The sequence below is a fragment of the Ursus arctos genome, unplaced genomic scaffold (genome assembly GCF_023065955.2).
Source record: "Ursus arctos isolate Adak ecotype North America unplaced genomic scaffold, UrsArc2.0 scaffold_20, whole genome shotgun sequence".
Lineage (NCBI taxonomy): Eukaryota > Metazoa > Chordata > Mammalia > Carnivora > Ursidae > Ursus > Ursus arctos.
In genome coordinates this window covers 22215891-22242587 of record NW_026622875.1, presented here as the reverse complement: position 1 = coordinate 22242587, position 26697 = coordinate 22215891, and the positions used below count along the sequence as shown (strand labels likewise).

Sequence of the window (26697 nt, the reverse complement as noted above, 5' to 3'; positions counted from 1 at the left end):
GGAAAGCAACTCCCATACATTGTTGGTGTCAGTATAAACTGGCATTTTCATTTAGGTAAGCAACTGAGTAGTAATCTATCAAAAAAATAATAAAACACATACCCTATGATCCAGAATTTTCATTTGTAGGAATCTAAAATCAATGTGTGGCTGGCAGTTAGCACTCAGTGAATGTTCTTTCCTAATATAAAGGTGATAATCACAGGGAGAGATAATAAATTATGCAATAAACTCCTACAGCCAAATTCAGCTCCCACTTCTGCTTCTTTTGGAAAAATAATAAGACAGTGTTTATACCATAGGGTAGTATGACCATGAAATTTCTGCTTTTTTAATCTCTGCAAGCTGCATAAAGTGGAAAGCAAAATTCTCCCCTAAAATATAAGGTCATTTCTAGAAATACTGAATATATACTTAAGAGTTAAAGATTCTCATGTAGAGTTCCAGCCTCTTGATAAGAGATCATGGTGTGCATGGAGTGGGGCAGGAGTAGGAAAACCGAGCTTGAGCCTCAGCCAAACCCCATGAAGCTACAAAAAAGCCAAGACATATTCAGAGTGACATATGCATTGAAGCCTCATGAAAATCAGCAGTGGCTATGCAGCAATGGACAAACTCGATGACTACTGAAAGATGTGCCTTAGTGAACTCCTACCTTTTTTCCCTCTAATTCTTTCACCAAATGGCGATTCCCCTTAAATGTAGCATTGCCATGATTTGTAAACACTGTGCTTTGTTCAACACATAAAGAGTTCAATCAATGCAGAAAAGGCCCAAGGAGAGGAACATCATGTCAATCCACTTCCAATTAATCATTCCCAGTCCTTTCAGCCTGTGAAGACATAACCTGAAGTCAACTAGCTCAAGTTGCAGGGAAAACATCATCAAAGAGAAACAGCTTCTGGAATCCACCCCATAACCCAAAAGGTGACAAGTGACAGCTAAACCTCCAGGATGCTCTTTGCATTAACCCTCCTCTGGAGCCGATCCTATGGAAGCATGAAGTGTCCATCAGCCGCCCACCCCTTGCCAATACCCTCCCACATCTCACCCACCCAGCATGGTGAGGCATGGTGGGGAGACAGGGATTGTGACATAAGCAAATGGCCTCAGGCTGATATATGTAAATGCCAGCCCAGGAGCTTCCTAGTAGGGACACCACCTGTGAAGCCCTCATAACAGCCAACCTCTTGCAACCTCCAAGCTGAGGGCCTCATTGGGGGGAGGAGGGACCCCCTCCCTAGGAGACCACAAGATTCTGAGAGAGGTGTCAAGAGCTCTGGACAGCCTGTGCCAATCATGTAGGTGCCATGGAGACTGCTATGTGTGTTTGCTCTCCATGCTGTACGTGGCAGAGATGTTGTCCTCGATTATGCTCCTGTCTGTGCTGCAAGTTCCTCTTCACCTCGGAGCGGAACTGCACCTGCTTCCCCTGCCCCTACAAGGACGAGCGCAACTGCCAGTGCTGCCACTGCACCTGCTCTGAGAACCCCAACTGCCACTGGTGCTGCTGCTCCTGGGCCAATGACCCCAACTGCAAGTGCTGCTGCACGACAAGCAGCAACCTCCAGTGCTACTACTACGAGAGCCGCTGCTGCCGCAATGCCACCATCACGTTCCGCAAGGGCCGCCTCAGGAGCATCCGCACCTCGTAAGTGCCCGCTGTCTCACGGGGCCCGCGCCAGCTGCGGGCTCCCAGGTGTCCCCACCCCGAGGCCATTTCTCTACCTGAAAAAAGGAGGCCAAGAATTTGGTAGCAGTTAAGCATGTCCTAAACAGCCAATAACCACGTCGAGCCCTGAGTTCCAAAGCCACTCCCCGCCAGCTGTGTAAATGAGCACTGCGCTCTCTCACCTGCACCATATAGAAGGAGCTATATTTAGTGCACCTGCCAGGCACTGCATGTGTGGCCTCAAGCAACCCTCACCCCATGCCCACCACACCAGTGAGGAAACTGAGCCTTTGGAAGGTTAAGTTGCCCAGGGTCACCTAGCTAGTAAGACGCTGCCAGATTCTGAACCCAGACTCTGCATCTTAACTTAAAAATGCTGTACAGCAAAATGGAGAGTATAATGTCTGCTGTGATTTGGTGGGTATGGGGATTAATGTATGTGCTTTGTAATCTGTTATGTGGTATAAAAATATGAATCGCCCTTTTTCTTGCTTCTCTGAACATTTGATACCTTAACACTTACTGGAAAAGTTAACAACTTCCACAGGCCACTTTTGACCCCTATATCCTATGTAAGTACCCCAGATGGCCATCAACTCCTACCAGGCTTCTCTTGGTCTCTATTGGAAGTCATGCAACTTAGGGTCTCAGTTATTTGCATGGGGCATTAACCTTCTGTATCAAGTACTACATGTTCTCCTCCTGCTCTGACGGAGACAGTCCTTTTATGTCACATTTGAGGGGAGCCTAGAGTAGCAAAGGCAGACCTTTTAGACGAGAAAAGATCCAAGATCAGAACTATAAGATGGCAGCATTTGGAGAGGCAGAAAATGAGAGGCAGGTTTAGAGCTTTTCAAGGTGGGAAAACAATTCCAGGAGCCAAGATTCAGTGAATTCAGGAAAAGAATAGGATCCATTTTGCAATTCAGCACTCAGTAGATGTTTAATAAATGTTACTCTCCATTCATGGACCTCTCATGCTGTTTGCATGAGTAGAGAACCCAGGAGTCCTGGATACAAGTCCAGAAGTTCTCAGGTGCAGAGAGTAGCATCCACATTCCTCTCTCCTGACTCAACTGCCCCACTGTCTGCATATCAGCAATGGAGAGTCAGTGACTACATTTCAACAGAGGAGGTGCTTTGGGAAGATGCGTTAGGTCAGTAGCTTCCAAACTTTGCTTTATGTTAGAATCACTTGGGGCTCTTTACAAATGTCCTCATCCCCAGTCATTCTGATTTCATTGGTCTGGGGTATCACCTGGGCATCAGAATTGTAAAAGCCACCCAGGTGATTCTAAAGTACAGATGGCCTGGAGGGAACAGGAGGGAAGTTGGAAGTCCTGCCAGGTGACAGAGTGAGAACTAAGGGACTGGGAGAATAGCCCTAAATTGGAAGGAGGGGTCTGTGCAGAGGAGGAGAGGTCAGATATCCAGCAAGAAGGCAAGGCTGCTGGGTTTGGTGGCTGTTTGGGCATAGAACCATGGCCACTGAATGCCCAGGTCCAAGCCACTTTTGTGTCAGAGGATGGTCAGAGATGTGTCAGGAGGTGGGCTATGGATACACTGAGGTTTATCTTCCAAATGGCCTCTCTCCCAGTTTCTGAATCACTGCCTCCTTGTTCTTTACTGTCACTGCCTGCTCAACACCTTGCTCATTCAGCCCCACTCTGGTCTCATGCAGCTCTTTCTGACTTTCTCATTTCTTTCTCACTTCCTTTTTCATCTCCATCCCAGATTGCTGAGCTACCTGTCTCTCAGCCCTGCTCTCTCTCTTCCCCCAGCATCACCCTCCCTTTCCCCTTCTTCCTGATTTCTCATGCTGTCTCCCTTTATATTACACCATGATTCTCAGAGTCCCACCTTATTGAACTAGAGAGGTTCACCCAGCTACCACGTGTACAACTGACTCTACCTCCAGTGATTCCTTGCAGGGCCCAGGCACGAGACTGAGAAAGCAGAGAGAGAAGGGGGCTAAGAACATTGAGACCAGCAGGCCTAGGACCCAGCATCCAAATCGCCAAGGGATGAGCCTCCCAGGAGACTGAGTCCCCAAAAGAGGCACTCTGTCACCACAGGGCCACTCCCTTCCAGTTATGCTTGAGCAGTACCTTTGACTACCTGGGCTCTAAAATATGGGTCCCTGGCTAAGGGATGGGGAAGTAAATAGGGGCATATAGGGACTACAAGAAGCCAGAAGCAGAAAAGAATACATCCACAATGTCAAGATCAACACCCAAATATCACTAATGTGAACAAAAGAGAAGAGACAGGAAAAGTCACAAATTGTGTATCTGCTTCCATTTCCATCCCCACAGGTAACTTATTTATTTTCAGAAACTGCTTTTGCCCTGATTATAGACTCTTAGGACATGCACTTGAATTTTATAAGTACGCTCTTACTTCATCCATGGTTCTTAGAATTAAATATATGAAATCAGCCTCAGCTATTTTTTTTAAAGATTTTATTTATTTGACAGAGAGAGACAGCCAGCGAGAGAGGGAACACAGGCAGGGGGAGTGGGAGAGGAAGAAGCAGGCTTCCAGCGGAGGAGCCTGATGTGGGGCTCAATCCCAGGACTCTGGGATCATGCCCTGAGCCGAAGGTAGACGCTTAACGACTGAGCCACCCAGGCGCCCCAGCCTCAGCTATCAGACAAAGAATCAACACATACACAGGCACACACACACAGCAGTAGAAGTGCACACTTCTCCTGGACTTGACCATTGTTGTCCTCTACTGTGGACATTAGCTGGCTAGTATCAGAGGCGAGTAATTGCAGTGGCCACATTTATTGAGTCCTTACTATGTACCAGCAGTTAAGCACTTTATCACGGGTTACCTCATGTAGGCTTTGTAAAATTCTCATGAAGGATACAGGATTGTGAGCTTTGAGCTTTGGATTACAGGTGAGGAAACTGAGAATGGGAGAGGTTAAGAAACTCATCTCGAAGGTGCAGCTTTAAAGGGTGCACTCCACCATGAGCAATCTGCTCCTAGAGCCTAGACCCTTAACTCTTACCTATCAGTCTGCTGGTTGGAGCAAATGCGTTCTAGACTTGGCTCAGGGACTGAACTCCTGGTGTCCTGGGAAGGACACTTTACCCATCCATCTTACATACAAAAATAATGATGATGTCAATGCCTGCCAAGCAAAACTCACCAAGAACACACCTGTACGTGGACAAGATTGGATTTACGGAGTCATTGCGACAAGTGAGAACATACACCATGGTTAAGAGTGAAGTGTCTCAGTAAGATGGCATCAGCAAGTTATTATGGGATTTAGTCTCATTTTAGGTGAGGCAGTGGGGTTAGATCTCCTAGTGGATATCCAGATAAAAATCTTGTCTACAAGATGGGAAGCGCAGGGTGCCTGACATTGCAACTGGTGAAAAAGCAGCACACTCCCACTAACCAGGATAGGCCGGGTTTAGTCATTTTTGTGGTCTGGACAATATTCTTGTTTTGCCTGCATTCAAACAGGATAAAGTGGTCTTGTTTCTGCTTTGCTCTGTCACAGTCTCAGAACGGCTTTCTGGGGTGTTGGTAACCTGTGACATTATTGATGGGCAACATCCCCCAGCCAACACCACCCCCACACCAAGGTCCAGCTGATGGTGCCAGGCTGGTCTCTTCTGCGTTCTCTTGCTCAAAAATCACAGCACTCAGTTGTCTACTACTTACTGTGTTCCAGGGGCTGCTCTCAAGCTTTGTAGGTATTAAATGTAATTTTAATCCCCTCAAGAAACTCTATAATGTGACTACTAATTTTGTAGCGAGGAAAAAGGCAGAGAGAAGTTAATTAACTGACCTGAGGTCACCCAGCTAAAAGAATAGCAGAGGCAGGTTCAGAACCCTGGTGCCCTGGCATGGAGCCCACGCTTCCCGCCATCACACTGGCCTGCCTCGCAGTGACCCCTCAGTTCTTTCAGAGGCTAGAAATGGGGTGAGCTCTGGAGCCTGCCTCCTGAAGCCCTCCCCGTGTCTGCTTCTCCTTCCAGCTCCAAGACCGCACTGCGTATCGGGAGCAGCGACACCCAGGTGGATGAGGTGAAGACGACGCCCACGAACAGCAACCTGGTGGACCATCTCTCGTGCCCCATGTGCAGCCGGCTGCGCCTGCACTCGTTCATGCTGCCCTGCAACCACAGCCTGTGCGAGAAGTGCCTGCGACAGCTGCAAAAGCACGCTGAGGTCACCGAGAACTTCTTCATCCTCATCTGCCCCGTGTGCAACCGCTCGCACTGCATGCCCTACACCCACAAGATGCAGCTGCCCGAGAACTACCTGCGCGGGCGCCTCACCAAGCGCTACATGCAGCAGCACGGCTACCTCAAGTGGCGCTTCGACCGCTCCTCCGGGCCCATCGTCTGCCAGGTCTGCCGCAACCGGCGCATCGCCTACAAGCGCTGCATCACCTGCCGTCTCAACCTGTGTAACGACTGCCTCAAGACCTTCCACTCGGACGTGGCCATGCAGGACCACGTCTTCGTGGACACAAGCACCGAGGACCAGGATGAGAAGATCTGCATCCACCACCCGTCCAGCCGCATCATTGAGTACTGCCGCCACGACAACCAGCTGCTCTGCACCTTCTGCAAGACGGCTTTCCACAACGGCCACGACACCGTCAGCCTCATCGACGCCTGCTCCGAAAGGGCCGCCGCGCTCTTCAGCGCCATCGCCAAGTTCAAAGCAGGTCCTCGTCCCCTTCCCTCTCCTGCACAGGAATTTCTAGTTCAGGAACTGTTGGGGGAAATGGCTCTGGGCAGTCCGTCTGGTCAGAGCCTCCCCTGGTGGGACAATCCAAGCACTGAGAAACACTCTGCTAGGCTGCAAGGCATTGGCTTGGTGTGCACACCTGGCAACCACCACCAGCCTCTTAACCTCCCTGCACCTTGGTTTTCTCATCTGTAAAATAAGCAGAGTAGTAGTAACTCCTTTGGGTGGTCGTGAGGACTAAATGGGTTACACTGTGTGTGGCATGCCAAAAAGTATCTGGCACATAATCAGCACAGAAAGATTCTATAATCTTGGTTACAATCTTTATGACCTTGGACCTTGTTTCCTCCTTTGGAAAGTGTTAAATTTGATCTTCTAGTATCTGTGAGCCTTTCTAAAGTGTTTTGTCACTAAAGTTGGATGTCTCTGGTATTTTCCCAATTTGCAGAAGGAAAGAATTAAGTCAATGTTGAAATAATTTCCATTTTAAATTTTCCTCAACAGTGTTTTCCCAAAACTTGTGAACAGCAAAGTAAATGAACTGGTAGCAAACACATAATAACAGAGAAACTCAGAAATAGCCAGTAACATTCTGGTCAATAGCTGGTTTTTCTTCTGCATGCCAGCTCAGGGTTATTTTATATTGGCTTACCTATAAAATAGCTAGTTTATGTAAGGGAAACTGACCTTAGTTTCCACGCTGCAGTGCAGTACAACAATATTTCGCAGAGCTCAGCAAAGAGTGCCATGATTTCTGGGTGTGGATCTACCTGATGAGACAGGAGGATCTCAGTCATCGTTTTAGGGCTCTTTTCACCTGGGAATAGCTTCTTGAATAGAGGCCTACTATGCCCAGGCCTAATCATCTCAGTCGTCCTACAGTACAGGCATTAAAATTCCTTCCATGAATAAGACGGTGGAGACTCTAAGAAGTCATTACACAAGGCAGCTAGTAAATGGGCAGACCTGGACTATCTGATCCAACGCCCATGTTAAATCCATAACGTTCATTTGACAACTTACTCTATGCTAAACAGTGACCAGAATCTAAAGATTGAAAGATTGAAAAACAACAGAAACCACCACCACCACCATTTGTGGTCTATTTCCTTAAGGCTGGACGACAGTCAAGTGATGAGAGTGCACCAGACCACCCCAGCCCTTTCCCTTTGTCGGATATTTCAGTGTCCATGTGTAAGCATGCCTAAACATATGAGTGGGAGGCAGTTTTTCTCTGAGCTGCACACAAAGGTCCTGTTGGACATAGAGATGGGTCAGAGATGGACTTTGCTAACTCTGTCACCTAGGACCTCTCACTAGCATGCATATTTCAGGAATACCTTCACTTCTCAATTGCTGCTACTAGGAAACATTATTTATCAATTGATATTTATTCAGTTTTAGAACCACCACCAGGGAAGTCTCTATAGTAAAGAAACTCTATAGGAGCCACATTGCCAAGCAAATGGGTAGCCCCTTTGGTTCCTAGCAAGTTTTCTTAAGGTGGACTCACTGCCTGGGCTCAGCTGAATTCTCTGGGGCCTCAGCATAGGGAAGGGGCTGCTGCCTACAGTCTGCTGTGACCCCCATGTAACCACAGGAAGCCTGGGTTTTTAACACAGGAGAAATCTAAGGTAGTTTTCTCAGAGGCCAGGGCACTTGGAAGTCAGACGATGAAATTCAGTTCAATGTAAGGAGATACCAGGACAAATTCCAGAGAGCCCAGCAATTGGAAGGGGACAGGGGTCACCTTCAAGGCATATCCATGTGTATGTAGGTAAAGAATTTAGCCCTGCCCATCCTTGCTAAGGGAACCACAACCGCCCCCCAATTTTTTTAACCAGGGTTCAAACTTGCTCTTAAGGACTCAATTCACTTTTGGAGAAGGTGCCATAAATCTGCATTTTAAACAGATCTTTAGGTAATTCAAAAGCAGATGATCTGACAATACACTGAGAAACTCTGGGACCTGGAGGGAAGATCAAGTTTGGGTCAATAGATTGAATCTGTGGTGTTGACCCCAGCTGCACACTGGAATCACCTGGGGAGATTTACTAACTAGGACCAGCAACAATGGCACCACCCAGGAGCCTGTCAGGCATGCAGAATCAGGCCCCACCCATACCAATTTCATGGGAATCTGCATTTTTAACATGATCCCCAGAAGATCCCTTGGATTAGATTCTAAACGCAGCTGCAAACTGCCTCATCTGGATTCCCGAGCCCTAACTCAGGCCAATTGAGAATCTCAGCAAGTGAGGCCAAGAAAAGAGTTTTCTTTAAAGTTGCCCAGAAGATTCTGATGCTCACAGAGGGCTGAGAACCACAGCTGGAGCAATTAAGAACATAGGCTTTGGAGTCAGACAAATAGAATTAGAGACAGGCCTTGGTTTCTCCCATTTACTTGCTGTGTGACACTGGACAATAACTTAACCTCTCTGAGCCTTAGTTTCCTCATCTATAAATGGGAACAATATCTTCCTCATAGGAAGTTACGTGTTATATATGATAATACAGAGATGTGACCCATAATATGTGTATCATATAGATCTGGTCCATGTTTAAACATGGTCCTGGGTACATAGTAAGTAATGTTTAATAAACAATAGCTACTTTTAAGTGTACTGCCTGAAAGAGATCTTGATTTAACTTTGCTCTAAGACCAGCTCTTGCAAAGCTGCCATATTTGTAAGACAGCACGGGGTTGCTTGTGGCCGCCTCTTTCTTTTCTCCTGGTGCTGCCTCTTTCCCCCTCATCGAAGGAATTTTTATCCTACCTCTCAGGACTTTACATGAACTCAATCCCTAATAAAGCAAGGAATTTCCTATGCAAGTGTCTTTGGCAGTGAGTAACTATTGAACAAAGAAATTAATGAATAAAGTGGAATTTCAACTGCCATAAGCCACAATAGGGTTTGAGTCAGGGGAGAGCGGGGAGCATTTCTCAGCACCACTGCAATCACCCTGATTGTTTCCTGTTCAGACCCCATCGGCATTGCTTCTGTGCCTGTATAAGGGAGGAAGTGGACAGAGGAAACAGCAGCTTCACAAAATAGGCCAGAGAGTGGCATTTGCCCCGAAGATGTTAGAAAATAGGACAGATTGGCTCTCACTCAATAAATATCTCTCGAGCCCTTCTACACACCCTAGTCATAGTGACAACCAAGACAGCCACAGTCCCTGTTCTCGTGGTCTGACAGGACTCCTGGGTCTCTCTTACACAAATGCACATCATTGTTACAATGGCCACCACCCACAGAGGTCCAGCTTACTATGTACCCAGGACCATGTTAAGAACCAAGTACAAAAAATTCTGGGGCACCTCTATTCCTGAGTAAAATTTGGTGGGAATTATAGCCCATCAATTCACTGCAAAGTTGACCATTCAGGGGAGGATCTTACCTTTAGACTAGGCTACAGAAGGTCTGAAATGTCTTCACATAGTTGTCACTGCCTGATGCCTAAATCACTGTAAAGACAACAAAGGTGCTCATTTCACAGAGATGTGCCACATACTTTCTTTCATAGCATCCTCTATACTGTAGTATCATTGGATTTATGAGTGCCCTGAGCATCAGTGCCCTTTCATATTCATACATGTACATATCCCTAGTACCTTGGAAGGCGTATGACATGTAACAGGTGTTCAGTAAATATTTGTCGAATGACTGAGTGAACTTAAAATCCAAAAACCACATAAGAGCATACAGGACAAATTGGGTTCTCCTTGAAGTGCAACAGCAGACTCTTTCTTGTAAGGAAATGGGGGAAGGGCAAGGGGGGAGCCCAGCTAATTTCCTACTGTTGTCTAGGGCTAGGTTTTTGGTGAATGAAGCAAGGCAGCATTTAGAAGAAATCATCAGAAATTTAGTTCTTTCTCTTGACCCTGCAGGAGCTTAGCCTTCACACGGGGAAAACCAGTCACTTTGTGACATCACCTCTTCTTAAGTCCAATGTGCTGACAAGTGAAGTCTGGTAAAAACTCGTATCAAGGGTGGCCTTGAACTTTCAATTTCAACCCAGGGCCACAGAGACTACTATAGATATAACTATGCTAGGAAAGAAAGGCCGTTATTCCTGAGGGAAGTATTAGATAAGGAGGCTGAGAAGGGATTCCTGAGGGAGGCCAGATGCACCTCATAAACCTGTTCTAGCCTATTTCAGCTCAACTACAAGTGCCTTCCCTCCCTCTCTGCCCACTTCCATGGGGTCCAAGGGCATTCGCTCCAGTCTGCTACTGGCTTTGACATCTGGGGAGATGAAAATTTTAACCAAAGTAATTAATCTGGTTATTTTGCAGTCCGCTATGAGATTGATAATGACCTAATGGAGTTCAACATTTTAAAGAACAGCTTTAAAGCTGACAAGGAGGTGAAGCGAAAAGAGATCCGAAATGGATTTCTCAAGCTGCGCAGCATTCTACAGGAGAAGGAGAAGTCCATCATGGAGCAAATAGAGAATCTGGAGGTGTCCAGGCAGAAGGAGATTGAAAAATACGTGTATGTCACAACCATGAAAGTGAATGAAATGGACGGCCTGATCGCCTACTCCAAGGAAGCCCTGAAAGAGACAGGCCAGGTGGCGTTCCTGCAGTCTGCCAAGATTCTGGTGGACCAGATCGAAGATGGCATCCAGAGCACATACAGGCCTGACCCACAGCTCCGGCTACACTCCTTGAACTGCATGCCTTTGGACTTTGCTGAGCTCTCCAGTGCCATCCACGAGCTCTTCCCCACAGGACCCAAGAAGGTATGCTCTTCAGGGGACTCCCTGCCCTCCCCCTATCCCATGCACTCAGAAATGATGATTGCCAGGAAGGTCACTTTCAGCACTCACAGTTTTGGCAACCAGCAGATATACCAGCGAAGCTCCTCCTTGTTGTCCTTCAACACCACCACCGGTGAGAAGGCCAAGATGGGTCTGGAAGCCTATGGGCGAGCCCAGTCCGCCACACCTGCCAAACCCACAGATGGCCTCTATACCTACTGGAGTGCAGGGGCAGACAACCAGTCTGTGCAGAACAGCAGCAGCTTCCACAATTGGTACTCATTCAATGATGGTACTGTGAAGACCCCAGGCCCAATTGTTATCTACCAGACTCTGGTGTATCCTAGAGCTGCCAAGGTAAGAAAGGCTCTGGGCCCATGGGGAAGGCGGGGGATGTGAGGTACAGAATGGAGTTTTGGGTAGTCAGGAAAGGCTGCACTTAACCTCTTTGATATCTAGGGTCCAGTCACTCAAATCTATTCCTCTGGATTCTTCATGGTCAGCCCATTCAAAAGGGATAAGTTCCTAGGATCTTAAGTACCCTAAGATTGACTTAAACCAAACAATGTATTTAATTCATAGTCAAAAATACATCTGAACGCCCCAACCCCATTTCAAGGGCAACCCAATTTGGGAACCAAAGTAATCTGAAGGTATAATATTTCCCAGGGGAAAGCCTGTAATAGTAGAGAGAACACAGAGAATCAAATTGGAAGTACAGGCTCCATTATTTATCAGCTGTGATTCCTCTAAATTGCTACTTTTCCTAAAGAAAGTATCCATACTCTCCATGATTTGTAAAGAATGGAAGGATAATCCCAATGGAATTCCAATTTTTATCTCCTGAGATTCATATTTTTGGGGTGTGGATCTGTCACAGACCTCTACGGCTGCCATCATCTGATTTTGGGGGACGTGACTCCTCCTTGACCCTCTTGGCCTAACATGGACAGATGACCTTTCCCCTTAACATTCCTTTCAAATCCAGCTGAACCTAAATTGAACTATTTATAGAATGTGTTATTAAGGTTCAGGGAGGGAAACAGATTAACTTGCAATTAGATACTCTATTAGCACAAACCTTGCCTCTCTTAGTGTTCCTTCAGGGACATCTCCCAGGCCAGCCCATGGCCTGCCTTCATGTGGCAGAACCCATCTTTTGCCCCCATAATCTGAGAACACTCCCAAAGACTTTTAGCACCCTTGAAGTTGAAACCATTGATTCTCAAACATTAATGTGCACCTGCAGGTCTTGTTAAAATGCAGATTCTGTTTCAGTGGGTCTCAGGGGGCCCTGAGATTTTGTGTTTCTAACAACCTTCCAGGTGTTGCCATTGCTGCCAGTCTGCACACCACACTTTAATATCAAGGGTCTAAAAACAAGAAAGTGAAAGTCAGACACTGACCAAGCTTTGCTTCACTGTTCTCCTGAGACATCATAATCTATGTTTTAGAGTCTATAATTGCCAGCAAGAATGACCTTATGCTGCAAAGTAGAATACACCTTCCCATGGGCTCTCAGACACAGCAAAGTCTCTCTGCCCTTCACATACGAGATGCCCACAACTGAGCAGCTGAATCTTCATTTCCAAATGATCCTAGATCAGCAGAGCCTGCAGTGTATGTGACATTAGCTCAGTGATGGCCTTAGGTCTCTCCATGCAAGTTAGACGGCTTAGAAGATTGGCAGTTTCTTGCTCTGGAAGGAAAGGACTAGTGATGTCTGCTCCACACTTGGGCTTGGAAAACAGTCACCCCACGCCACCGGTTAGTGGTCCCTGGATGAGCCCAAGAAAGGGGCCTACACAGGAAAACCTAGTCAAGACATTGTCTGTCAAGAGAGGACACCTAAACCTACTGACAAATAGTGGTATTTGATGTGAAAATATCATTGATCCCCATTAGGATAATGGAATGGAATTCACATGGGAACCATAGTGCTCAGTAATGCCCAAGATGAAATCTGTGTTGACTTCTCTCACAAATGATGGTTGACAGTCCTCTTTAGGCTTTTGGCATAGAAAACATTCTCAAAGGTAGTCTCATAACTTGTCACTATGTATCTGAAAAATCCTAAGGAGTTTTCTTCTAAAAACTCAATTTTATTTCTAGAACTCTTTCCCAGAGAAATAATTAAAAATTCAGATGAAGATTCATGCCCCAAAAGTCTTCACTGCATCATTATTTACTAGAGTGTAAAATTAGAAACAACCTAAATGTTCAACTATAGAAGGATTAAATCACTTATGGGACAGTTATTAAGACGGTGCTTTACTAAGTTTTTCATAATATAGGGAAATATATAAAATATAACAAGTGAAAGAAAGTAGGTATCAAAGCAATATAATCCAAATTAAATGTATCTCTGTGTTTGTGTATGTTCCAAAATTGGAACATACTGAAATTATTAACTGAATTTTGGAATTATAAGTAATATTTATTTTCATCCCTTATATTTTTCTGTATTTTCTAAGTCTTTTACAATGAGTATGTTAGTTTTGATAATCAGAAAAAAATAAGTTAATTTTTACTGATGAATTTTATAAATTTATTAAAATTTTTAGAAGTATAAATACATAAAAATAACTATAAATTATATAGTCACAAAAATTTATACACTTACAAGTAATTATAAATTAATTTTATAAATGTAATAACATTTGAATGTATTAAAACTTAGAGAATGCAGTATCTGTTTAGAAATATAATCATTATAAAATATTTATATGCCAAACACAACCTGCTAATTGACACTTGTTGATATATCTCTTTCCAAAAGCTGATAGTTTATGTTTTGAGTGTGAACATATATTCTCCATGAGTTGGGTAAGCCTTTTCACCTCTCTGGTACTCCACTTCCTTGTGTGTAAAATAGAGGGTTGGAATAGATACACTTTTCATCTTCTGGTAGTCTGTGGTTCCATTAGAATTTGCTAAATATAACCTTCCTGAGCCTCAACTATAAAATGGGATAATAAAATCTCCCCTCCAGGGAGTTGTGAAGACTAGGTGAGCTAGGCAATGTCAGACACAGAATCTGATGCATAGAAGGTGTTCAATAAATGGCAGCTACCTTACTTGGTTGTGACAGGAGACCAGTGGTCACTGCCACGTTGACCAATGGTAATAGAACCCAGAGGAGCATTCTTCTGTTCTTGAAATGCATCACGAGCATCATGGAAGGCCTTATCAGGCAGCCTTTCAAGACTGTTGCACATAGTCTACATCAAAGTCCTCAGCAACTGGAGGAGATCGGGTCAGCTTAAACTCACCCCACTGATAGTCAATGACACAAATCTTTATGGGAAAGAAAGCTGAATGGTGTGTATTAGTATCACACCCTCATGGTCATTGCTTCATAGGTTTACTGGACATGCCCAACAGAAGACGTGGACTCTTTTGAGATGGAATTTTATGAACTCATTACTACCCCTCCTAACAATGTGCGGACAGAGCTTTGTGGGCAAATTCGGGATATAATGCAGCAGAATCTGGAGCTGCACAACCTGACCCCCAACACTGAGTATCTGTTTAAAGTTAGAGCCATCAATGACAATGGTCCTGGGCAATGGAGTGACATCTGCAAGGTACTGTGCACATTTTTTCTCAGACAGACTTTCTTTATAAGTTCTGATGCAGCTATTAGGATAATCACGAGATCACAGAACCTACTGTGTGACTGCCCCCTCTAATCCCAGAAAACTTGTTAACTCAGGTCAAAGAGAAGGCTGCTAGCCTCAACCAACTTAGCAAATGAGGCCTGAAAATTGTTAGTTCAGTTTGATTCAAAAAACATTTGGGCCAGGCATTCTTTTAGGATGTAGAGATTCAGAGGAAAATAGGACATAATCCTTGCCTTCAAGGAGCTCAGGGTCTATTAAACAGATACTTGTGGCATGAGAAGGACAAAAAAAGAGCTTATTATTAGCCCTGGTGGTGACTCAAAGCAAGTGTACAGTGCCAGATTTAACAAACATAAATATGGGACACATATAAAAAACACTTTTTAGCATAAGTATGTCCCATGCAATATTTTGGACATAGTTATACTAAAAATTTTTTACTTACTATTTATCTGAAAGTCAAGGAATAGCCACTGAGCATGTCAGAATGGTCTCCCAAAAAGAAGGGATAGGATTATTCCTATCTTCTTTGTGATGCAAGGCTGACTCTTCTTTATATCCCCAGGGGATATACATTCATGAATATAATTTTACTGATACTCAAAGGAGAAAGGAAGAAAAATATCAAGACTTCCCAGAGCTATCTTACTGTATAACCATGATGATGTTCTTTGGAATAAGAACATGGCTTAATCATGGGATTCTTTAGAGGAAAAACAGTAAGTCCATTCATTTCAGCTTTTGAAAAGGGAAATTTATGGTTTGGAGAGAGAGGAGTCTCATGAGACCACTTCCAGCCAGAACATACATCTGATCCCCAAGGGAACTGGAAAGCCATCAGTTCCTCTCCCTTCCTATCTCTGTCTCTGTTTCTGTCTCTGTCTCTCTGTCCTCCCTCTGCCCGCCCTTCTATGTCTGCTTCTCTCTGAATCTGCACCACTTTCAGCTAGTTTGTAGTATTTTCCTCCCCTAAATTCAGCTTGCTTGGGGTTTTGGATTGTCTTGGCCCAAGTTCTGTGTGTCCAACACAATCTGACTAGCAAAGCTCCCTTTGTCTCAGGTCCAATGTTTGCAGAAGAGAATCTGATTGGTTGCTACTTCTAGTGATGAAGGGAAGCAGGAGGGAGGATGGGGGCAGGATTATGCTGTTGGCTGGTGTACCAGTAGCAACTCTGTTGGAGGTAGAGGCTCTCTAGTCCATCTGGACTGCTTCTGGAGTCAGCACCCACATGCACCCTTCCCGCTCCCACAGAGGTCAGACATTCACCTGGGAAGGAAGTGGGATGAGAAGGTCAGCCTTGCTGCTCCTCTTGCTCTACTCCCACCAGTTCCCCATCAGGCAGGTGCCTCAGAACCCCACTCTTGCTGCCACCCTTCTCTCCCAAGCATGGGACACGCACAGCTGCTACCATATTTTGCAGGATGTCCTTCTGACTATGGATTTTTCCTTCCTCTAATTCCATCTGCCTTCTAATTTTTTAGGAATTCCTCAAAAATATCTTGCCCATGAAGGGCACTCAGTGCTGTTACTAATTTTTTTTTTTTAATGTATCTCCTGTTATTTTTACATGCTAGGGTCAAGGACAGAGGCGGAGAGACTGAAATGTGTTGGCCCTTTTTAGGTAGATGTTTTGTCCTTCCTCCTGAGCTCCAAACTCCCTGAAAACAAACTTCATGTCTAATTCATCTCTCTTGCTCCCACAATGCTTACCACAGCACTGTGCATATCGCAGGTTCTTAATGGTTATTGAATGAATACATGACTGAAAATGTGACCAAACAAATGAATATATGAATGAATGTCTAAATTAAAGAGTGAAGAAATAAACTGATGAATAAAATTAATAATTACAAAGTACCATAAGATGCCTGAAAGCTAAGTGTTTTATGCAATCAGTCAAGAAATAACATTCCCCCTTAAATTATGTTTATGCGATTAATTTGTACTCCCTATATGGGAAGGAAACTCATTCCAGTTTCTTTGCTTTTTAACACAATTTCTAAATGAGCAGAGCACTAATTAATGAGGTTTTCTGGAAGCTTCATTTTTATCTGACTCGCAGAGCTGCAATATAGATTTTTCCTTCAGAAGTAATTCTTCTTCCCTCTTTGTGATTATATTAGCATTCTAGGGGAAACACTGGCTTCCTTAACATTTGTCATGATTTGCATAAGTAAAGGCTTCAATAGCAAATGAAAATAAGATGGTGTGTTTGAATGACATTTATAAAGCTTCATAAAAGTAATGACTTTAGTTCTTTCCTATAAAATCGAAATACTTTTCCTTTGGCATTGGTTCTATGCAGGTATTCCTGAAAGGTTTCATTTAAAATGCTGTAATGAGGTAGCTGAATCATTCCTTATCCAAAATACAATATTTCCATCATATGTACTTTTGAAAAGGAAGTGAAATAACACCTTTCATATTTGATTTTCATAGTCTGTGACTAGCTGATTTTTAAGGGATTTTATTCAAAGTATAATACATGAAGCATGAATATTAACTTGAATGCTTTTTAAAGGTCCCATTTATTGAAGGCCAACTCCATGTCAGACACTGTCTATTCATTATCACTGATATACCAGCCACTGGAGGCGGGGAGTTACTGCCTCTAATTTACAGATAAGGAAACTGAGGCTCAGGAAGGAGGAGTTGAGTGGGAACCTGGGTGTTCATCCAAGCTGGAGCTCTTTGTCCCCTGCACCACAGTCAGATTCAGCTAAGCCTGGGCTGGTGGGACCCACCCTGGAGCCCTGGCACCTCACGCTGGAAGAATGATGTTGTCCAAGCTAACAGCAATAAGAGTGGGACTTTTTTTTTTCTTTTTGAGAGACAAGATTGAGCATTGCTTGGCCTGGTGTGCCTAGCCCCAACTCCACTAGGCTGTAAGCGCCAGGAAGGCAGGTGTCCCGGTGGGCTTCCTCACTCCTCTTGGCCCACAGCCCTCTGCCAACAGCCTCTAACATTGAAGAGCCTAACTGGTAGTTTTGAAGGAACGGAGAAATGTGTTTTTAGACAAGTCATATATCCTTTAGTCTGTTTCTCCTCCTGCCCTTCCTTTAGTCCCCAGGGTCCCTCCTGACCACCATTCCCATTTCTGCAAAGAGCCTCTTTACTTTGTCTCCCTCTAACTTCAAATCTCTAACTTCCAAGAAGTCTTCCCATGATAAATGGAACTTTCCATCTATGCATTGGTTTCCTATTACTGCTATTTCTAATTGGTTTCCTATTACTGCTATTACTAATAACAAATTAGCAGTTTAAACAATACACATTTACTTATTATAATTTTGGAGATCAGAACTCCAAAATGGGTGTCACTGAGTAAAAACAAGGTGTGAGCAGGGCTGTGGTCCTTCAGGAGACTCTAGAAGAAGTTTATTCTTGCCTTTTTCCAGCTGCTAGCAGCTGCCAGCATTCCTGGGTTCATGGCCCCTTCCTGCATTTTCCAAGCCAGAAACGTTAGGCTGAGTCCTTCTCACACACATACACACTTCTCACACCTTCTCACATTCCCTGGCTCTCTTCCGCCCCCCTCTTCCACTTTGAAGGACTCTTGTGATTACATTGGACGGACTTGATGACTCAGCATAATCTCTATCTTAAAGCCAGCTGACTAGGAACCTTGATTCCCTTTGCTGTGTAACATAACATGTTCACAGGTTCCCGGGATCACCACATAGACATCTTTGGGGGCAATTACTCTGCCTATCACAGTCTGTAAACCAGATGTCCCCTATTACATCACATTTGGAAGTAAAAACTCAGGCCCAACAATAGTCACAAACTGCTACTGTTCTGCGTCTTCCCTGATAGCTCTTTAGGAAGTGTGCCCACCCCTGCCCCCATTCATCCCCTCAAATTCCTTCTCATTCTGTACTGGGGATCACCCCTGGTGTGTCTCCCATGTGCTCAGGAGACAGCCCTGCCAGCTACTCTGAGTCTGCAATGCTGCTCTCTTTCTGCCCAGACTGGAACTCCAGGCACAGAGCCAGGCTGCCTGGCCTTCCTGGGCATCTAACCTTGGGTTCATGAAAACCCCCTTCTGGTTTTACCTTGGTCCCTACTTCAGATCTCCTGTCTAGGCTGAGATCCACAACCTCAGCAGGTGGGGTTGCAGGGCAATTGGAGCAACCAACACTATCCCACACTCAGAATAACTGCCCAAAATCTATCCCACACCACCCACATACTCACAGCGACTCCCTGCCCTGAAATGAAATAAAAATGGGTTTGCACTCTCTATATCCCTATGATTTATTCTTTGCCAAAGAGCTCCTTGATCCTTCATGCAAATAGAACCCTATTAGTCTCTCCCTACTAGCTCTGCAGATAGATTTGAGCCCTGGAGTGAGGATAATTTAGGTCAAGCTGGACCTATTATTTTTAACCTTATACATAGAGGGGTTGAGTTAATCATACACTTCAGTTCATGGTCCATTTTCAACACTGGTTTATGCAAGGCCCATTTCTTGTCTCTGTATGTATTCCTTTTTGTGGCCATTCCTTCCCAGACATCCATTCTAACACATTTTATGTGTATCTTATTGCTTTTATGAGTTCTTACATGGTATATATTGTTTTGAATGTGTTGGTAATTTGCTCAAACAGTATTATGCCACATATCCTACTTTGTTTCTCACCTTTTCTCCCTAAACACTGTGTTTTTATGCTCTGGCCATGTCATTATGCACATTTAGTCCCTCACTTCTGATGCTACCTCATTTGGACACCACAGGTTACCTGTCCACTAAGCCAGCATGGACACCGAGGTGACCTCCAAAAGTGCTGCAGTGAACAGCCTCATTCCTGACATATTGTGGGCAGGGTGGCGGCGTGAGAATTTCTCTGAAACATTGTTTTCTAGGGCTGCCATACCAAAATGCCACAGATTGGGCGGCTTAAACAACAGTAATTTATTTTCTCACAGTTCTGGAAGCCAGAAATCCTAAATCACGTTGTTGGCAGGTCTGGTTTCTTCGGAGGCCTCTCTCCTTGGCTTGCAGACACCTGCCTTTTCCCTGTGCCCTCACGTGGCGTTTTCTCTGTGCGAGGGCACCTCTGGCAGGTCTCTGTGTGTCCAAATTTCCTCCTTTTATAAGGACACCAGTCAGATTGGATTGGGGCCCTCCCTAATGACCCCATTTTAACTTAATCATCTCTTTAAAGGTCGTCTCTCCAAATACGGTTGACCCTTGTACAACACAGGTTTGAACTGTGTGGGTCCACTTATACACTGACGTTTTACAATGCAGGACTGTATTTTCTCTTCCTTATGATGTTCTTAATAACATTTTCTTTTCTCTATCTTTATTTTAAGAATACAGCATATAATAAATATATAAAACGTGTTAATTGACTGTTTATGTTATCAGTAAGGCTTCTGATCAGCAGTAGGCTACCAGTAGTTAAGTTTGGGGGCACTAAAAAGTTATGCATGGATTTTCAACTGTTCAGGGGGTCAGTGCCCCAGTCCCTGCATTGTTCAAGGGTCAACTGTACAGGCACATGCTGAAGTACTGAGGATAGGACTTGAAGGTATAAATTTTGGGAGGACACAATTCACCCCTTATCAGATATATGCCATGAGTGAAATTGCTGGGTCATAGAGTACGTGCATACTTGATTTCAATGCATGCATGTGTGGGGCCATAAGGAATGAATGAGGGCCCCTGTATCCCAGCCCCCACCTCTATGTGGCATGATCCAGTTTTCTACTATTTTGCTAATCCAATAGGTACAAAGTGCTGTCTCCTTATTGTTTGAAAATTCATTTCATATGCTTATTAGTTTTCAGGATTTCCTCTTCTGTAAACAGCTGCAAAATATTCTTTGCCCATTTTTCTATTGCACTTTTCATTTTCTAGGTGATTTGCAGAGTGTGCTGATATATTCCAGATAGTGGTTTTAGACATTGTTAATATCTTCTCTGTTCTGACATTTGTCTATTAACTTTGTTCATAGTGTATTTCATGAAACAGCAGAAAACTTCCATTTTGATATGATCAAAGTCATCAATTATTTTTCCTTTCTGGTTTGACCTTTTGAAGTTTTGTTTAAGAAAGTCCTTCCATAGGCTTAGATCACAAAGATAATCTTCCACATAATTCTTTTATTAACTTTAGTTTTACCTATCAAATTTAGAACTTCCATCCATCCAAAGCCCACCTTTGTGTGTAATGCTGGATAGGATGCACTGTTTTTGACCATCTAGTGAGCCAGTTTTTCCAATAGCAACCACCAAGCAATGTCTTCTCCATTCATATACAGTGAAGGTGCCACTGCCATCTTATATTAAAGTGCCATATATTTAGGAGTCTGTCCCTGAGCTCTCTACAGCCTCCTACAGGTAACTTTGTCTGTTTCTATATCAATACCACACTGTTTTTATTGTTTAACCTCAGCTTTGTGCTCTGTCTTGATGAACTGCTAAGGTAAGTCTGCCCATTACCCTTCTTTCTTTTTTAAGGTTTATTTAACTAATCAAAGGAATTTGTTCCTTCATATAAATTTTGGAGTAAGTAAATTGAATTACTAAAAGAAGAAAGAAAGAAAGAAAGAAAGAATCCATAAAAGAAAGAATCCAAAAAAGAAAGAATCCAGAATAGAATTTGATTAGGAAGGCATTGAGTCTCTAAATTAATTTGGAGGCATTTGATATTTTTGTAATAGGCCTGACATTTATTGAAATCATCTTCAATGTGCTTTACTTAGGCTTTTAAATTCTTCTCATAGAGGTACTACATGTTCCTGGTTAAAGTAATTGTTTGCAGACTTTGTAGATATTATGAATATTATCTTTTATTTGATTATATTTTCTAATGTATTGCTGGTTTAGAATAAAAACTATTGGTGTTTGGAGGTTAATCTTGATTCCAGCAATCTTTTTTTTTTTTTTTTAAGATTTCATTTATTTGAGAGCGAGAGAGAAAGCATGAGCGGGGTCACGGGCAGAGAGAGAGGGAGAAGCAGGCTCCCCACTGACAGGGAGCCCAACACAGGACTCGATCCCAAGTCCCTAGGATCATGACCTGAGCCGAAGGCAGATACTTAACTGACTAAGCCACTCAGGTGCCCCAGATTCCAGCAATCTTGATAAACTCTCTTATTATTCTGAGAGTTTATCTGCTGATTTTGCTAGTTTTTCCAGGCTATGACCCTATCATTTATGAATAATGATAGCTTTAGCTTTTTCTTACAATCCTTGAACCTCTATGTCTTTTCTTTCTCTATACCTTTGGCTAGGGGCATAAGTCTTACAGAAAATAGAAGCTGAAATACTTGATAGCTTTGTCTTATTCCTGATCTTAATGCTTCTCCATTGAGCTATGATGATTTTGCATTTAGTTTTTGTGGTATATAATTCTCATTAAGGAAATTTCTTTCTACTTCTAAATTTCTGAGAGCTGTACAATCTTATGCATTTTTGTATTATTTGAGATAATCATATGATTCTTCTCCTTTGGGCCTTAATGAAATGAATTACATTGATTCTCTGATGTTAAGCTTGACTTGCATTCATGCACTAAACCCTATGTGATCATGATGTGATTATTTAACATACTTGGTTTTCGTTAGCTCATATTTTATTTTGGATTATTGTATCTATGGTCATAAGTGAACTGGCCCTATAATGTTTGGCTTATATTGTTTTTATCTGGCTTTGGAATCAATAGTTTATTAGCTTAATAAAATGAGGTAGGAAGCTTTTGCTCTTTTCCTGTTTTCTAGAACAACTTTATCTAAAAGTTTGTTAGAATTCATTTGAAAAACCATCTGAGCATTTGGGGCAGGGAAGAGGATGTCAACTATCATTTCAAATTCTTTAGTATCTCAAGTTCTGTTCTCTATTTCTTTTGTCCTGTTCATCTCATCCCCTTGTTCATAAACATGTCCCAATCCTCATTGCCCCACTCACACATCACACATAGTCTTTATCTCTGGAGGCCCTGACTGCTTTACAGCAGAATTCAAATCCACGTGGTATTTTATGAGTCAATTTCTAACCCCACCACAACACTGTTATCCCTTCATTAATGCCCTTGATAGTTCAATGTGTATATCTTACACTATATCTACTATCTTTACCAAGGCTCTCTCTGTGTGTTATCTCCATTTTTATCCAGCAATGTGTAACCTAGTGTCATGTATATAGTATCTTTATCTTGCAAGAAACCCTTTTTCCTTTAAAATTAAAAAATTTGATAAAACTAAAGGGCATAATGGTAATAAGTGTCTCTCTCTCTTTTTTTCCCCTTTCCCTTTGAATACAAATATAAAAAATTAAAAGCTTTGTATATAGGGACATTGTACAAACATCACTCTTCACCACCCAAACCACAACCTCACCCCATCTGCCCCATGAGTCCTGATCTGTCTAGACAGAGCCCACTGATCCATTGGGCTATCCCTCATCCCTGATCTCAGCCTCACTCCCTAAACACCTCTTCAGTAAATGTGTACTGGGAAGGAAGAGGAATGCTGCCAGACCAGAAGCATGAAGAAACCCAGCACCTCTGAGGTAAAACAGGGAGATCCACGTGTAAGCTGAGTTGGTTAGATTTGTAGGAGACTTGCGCAGTGCAGGTAGTCTGCCCTTTCCAGGTAGCTCTGACCGCTCACTGCGATCAAAGACAGTGTGAAGCATCAGAGAGAGACAACTGGCAGATTTACAAATTGTGGTTCTATTCACCTTTCATCCACTTCTCTAAGAACCTTCTCTTTACCTTAACCAATGTTGTGATTACAGAACTGAAAGACTCACTTCCCCTACAACCCAGTCAAGGTGCTCAGTCTGTTAAGAGTCAAACACATTAATGGAATTTACAAATGATAACAGCTATGACAGAAGCAATTTCCAGGGGCTGGAGGGACAACCTGGAGGGCTGCTCTACGGTGAAGCCCACCTGAGGTCACAGCACTCAGTTAAATGCAGTGCCTTAGAAGAAGTGGAACCTAGTCTATGAAATCCCAGTCTCGCGACATATTAAGAGTCCAAATTTAGAAAAGCAAAAAGCTACCTCATCCTTCTGAGCCTCAGTGTCCTCATTCATACAAGGGGGTCAGTGGCACCTGCTTTGTATGGCTGTCATAAGGGGTTAATAAGATAATGTGTGAGGGTCTAGTGCACGGCAGTGGCCATGCTCCTGGAAGCTACTACTGTTTTGCCTGTGGCTGGTACCATGGCTCTTCTGATTGCAGGTGGTAACCCCGGATGGGCGTGGGAAGAACCGAGCTAAGTGGGGCCTGCTGAAGAACATCCAGACTGCCCTCCAGAAGCGCTTCTGAGCCCCCCGCAGAGCAGGCAGCAACCTCAGCGAGTACCACAGATAGACATAAACACACACGCATATATGTATTTTTCTCACCACATTCTTCAGTGAGGTTGCAGACGACGTTCCCAGCACCTCTGTGTCTTCTAAAAGCCAATAAAAGGAAATGCCTGATGTCATGGCTTGCTGTTTGCTCATTATTTTGGAACTAAGATGTAAATCAGTCAGCAAGTCTCTACACCTCCATTAGCTCAGGCCCAACCCTAGGCTCAGAATTCTGTGATGTTTTATACACGGCAGCCACAGGCCTCTGGGTAGGAAAAAGGGCACTCTCTTTGCAGTCAGGCCCTCTGGGTGTGCGTTCTGACCCTAGTCTAACTAGCTTTCGGTGTTTGGGCAAGTCACTGACTGATGGGGAGCTCCTTACCTCACCATGTGGTCTATTTCAACAGTAAGCACCCAGTATTGTTAGAATGCTCTTCCTAACCATGGAGCCTGAACTTGCCTTCCCTTAACTTTACACCGTGGTCTGAGGTCTGCCTCCGAGCCATAAAGAATGAGAGCACTCCCTCCTCTCCACACTCCTGCTGGTCCCCAGAGCAAAGGAGAAACACTGGAATGCTTGTTTGGAGGCTCCCCAATGGTCCTTTGAATCAAGGCAAGAAAGAATGGCAGAGTCACATGGCAGCTCCAGCCTCACCACAGAATTTGTCCTGGCCCTTCAGACAATAGGAAGCCCTCAGGGTTTCTGGCCTACCAAGGCCCCATCTGCCTGGAATGACCTTCTCCTGAACCCTAGCCCATTTCTGCCAGGAAAACACCACCAGGGCTTAAGACCCAGTTCAACCACATCTGGGAAGCCTTTGCTGATTCTCTAAGTCAGGATAACACCTCTCTCCTCCCCTGGGTCCTCACTAAACACAAAACTTTCCTCCCCTACTTCCATCCCCCACAGAGACATCTATTCCAGCCCTTGAAACTCAGGTGCTCGCATTTGTCCCCAGTCTGTAGGGCAGAGACGGGATCTCATTCATTCTGTCCTCAGTGCCTGGCTTGATGAGGCCTACACTGCGCATCAGTACGGGGCAGGGAGGCAGTACTGCTGGAAAGCAGGCACACAATGACCCTCCTCCAAACCTCGGCAAATGTCAAATCTGCACAAGGGTCTACACAGGGAAGTGGGAATGGGCGTGGAAAGAGACAGGCAGTAACTGGTCTCCACCTTCTCTAATCCCAGCCTTTTCATGAGTTATCCTGCTGGCAGATATGGCTAACCCATCTAGCTCCACCCATAGGGCCACTGCTTTACAACCCTTTATTTTGCCCTGAGCCTCAGCATCAAAGCCAGAAGAGACCTTTTCCCCTGAGAGGTCCCCAGCGAGGATCTTCTAATAATGTGAGATGAAGTTGAGCAGATTCCTGCCCCGCTCCCCAGCAGTATTACAAGAAGAAATTCCCCAGGGAGCTTCGTTACGATCCTATTACTGTAAATGATAGCTTGAATCCACCATCAGATTTGGTATTACCATATAATCATTTCTGTAAAAGGCTTCAGAATCATCATTAGCACAGGGAGCAAATTAAATGACATGCCAGCAGGGATTTTACTACTGATAAACTAAAATGAAATTAAACTAACAAAAACAGAGTGGTATGAATATTGCATTACAATGATCACACCCACACACACTGCAAGCAAGTGTAGCCAGAACCAGATAAGCCGCAGCACCCTGATCTTGCCTCTCTAGAGAACCCATAGCCTTCCTTCGGTGACCACAACAGTTGGCTGGATTCTCTGAGAGGCCCACCTCACAGGTAGCAAAGCCATTCTATCAAATGCAAGACAGGATTTCTTAATGGCACAGAATCCCCTGTACATCATGCTGAGACCCCCTCCCAGCACTCTTCCTAAGGTATAAAGAAGAAGGCAAGGATCTGGTTTTAATACCAGTTCTTCACTAACTTGCTGTGTAGCCTTGAGGAAGCCCCTCTCTCACTCTGGGTATCAGCTTCTTCATCTATCCAATGATGTGGTTTGATATGAGATTTTACAGATGATCTTTAATAAAATGAGAATAATGCTCCTCTCCCTGACTCTTAGGATTGTTGTCAGTTTCAAATGAGCAATACAGGTGACAGCATGTTACAAAGTAGAAAATGCTGTTAGAGGATGAGGATTTATAAGATGCAAATATGTATGTGCACAGTAGTACATATACATAAATGTATGTATGCCGAACATAAGCAAGAAATTCACAAATATATGCCACTGTGTTGAGCCATAATCTCCCTGTATGTCTACATATTTCAACATCCCTATCAGTCTTTCTTCAGAGTAGAGTCTATGGCTACAGGAACAGATAATGAGCGGCCATGTCTACTCTAAAACAGTTTGCAGCATGTTGGTACAGTCTCTAGCTAAGTAAATAGTGGTTTATGTACACCTCTCCTTTTTCCCCTTTTTTTCTTTTCTTTTTTTCTTTTGATGTCCACTCTAGATTTATTCATTCATTTAGCACATCTGTACTGAGGCCTGGGTGCAAGCTGGTGAATTAAATAGACATGGTCCCTGCCCCATGTCTTCTAGAGTCTAATAAGGGAGGCAGATAAAGTAAAGATACAGAGATGTAAATGACTGG

At 43.8% G+C, this 26697-nt stretch overlaps 1 protein-coding gene across 1 annotated transcript; it reads left to right on the top strand.

The window, feature by feature from the left end:
• The first annotated feature begins 1310 nt into the window (after positions 1–1310).
• Positions 1311–24074, top strand: TRIM42 (tripartite motif containing 42). Its single transcript, XM_026497145.3, has 5 exons — positions 1311–1651; positions 5675–6372; positions 10696–11519; positions 14525–14749; positions 23988–24074. Exons 1-5 carry the CDS (start codon positions 1311–1313, stop codon positions 24072–24074), a joined length of 2175 nt encoding a protein of 724 aa, XP_026352930.1.
• The last annotated feature ends 2623 nt before the right edge of the window (positions 24075–26697 follow it).

Coding starts and splice junctions, on each gene's coding strand:
- TRIM42 (XM_026497145.3), top strand. CDS start 1,311: ATGGAGACTGCTATGTGTGTTTGCTCTCCATGCTGTACGTGGCAGAGA. Junction 11,520..14,524: donor TGTATCCTAGAGCTGCCAAG/GTAAGAAAGGCT, acceptor ATTGCTTCATAG/GTTTACTGGACATGCCCAAC. Junction 14,750..23,987: donor AATGGAGTGACATCTGCAAG/GTACTGTGCACA, acceptor TTCTGATTGCAG/GTGGTAACCCCGGATGGGCG.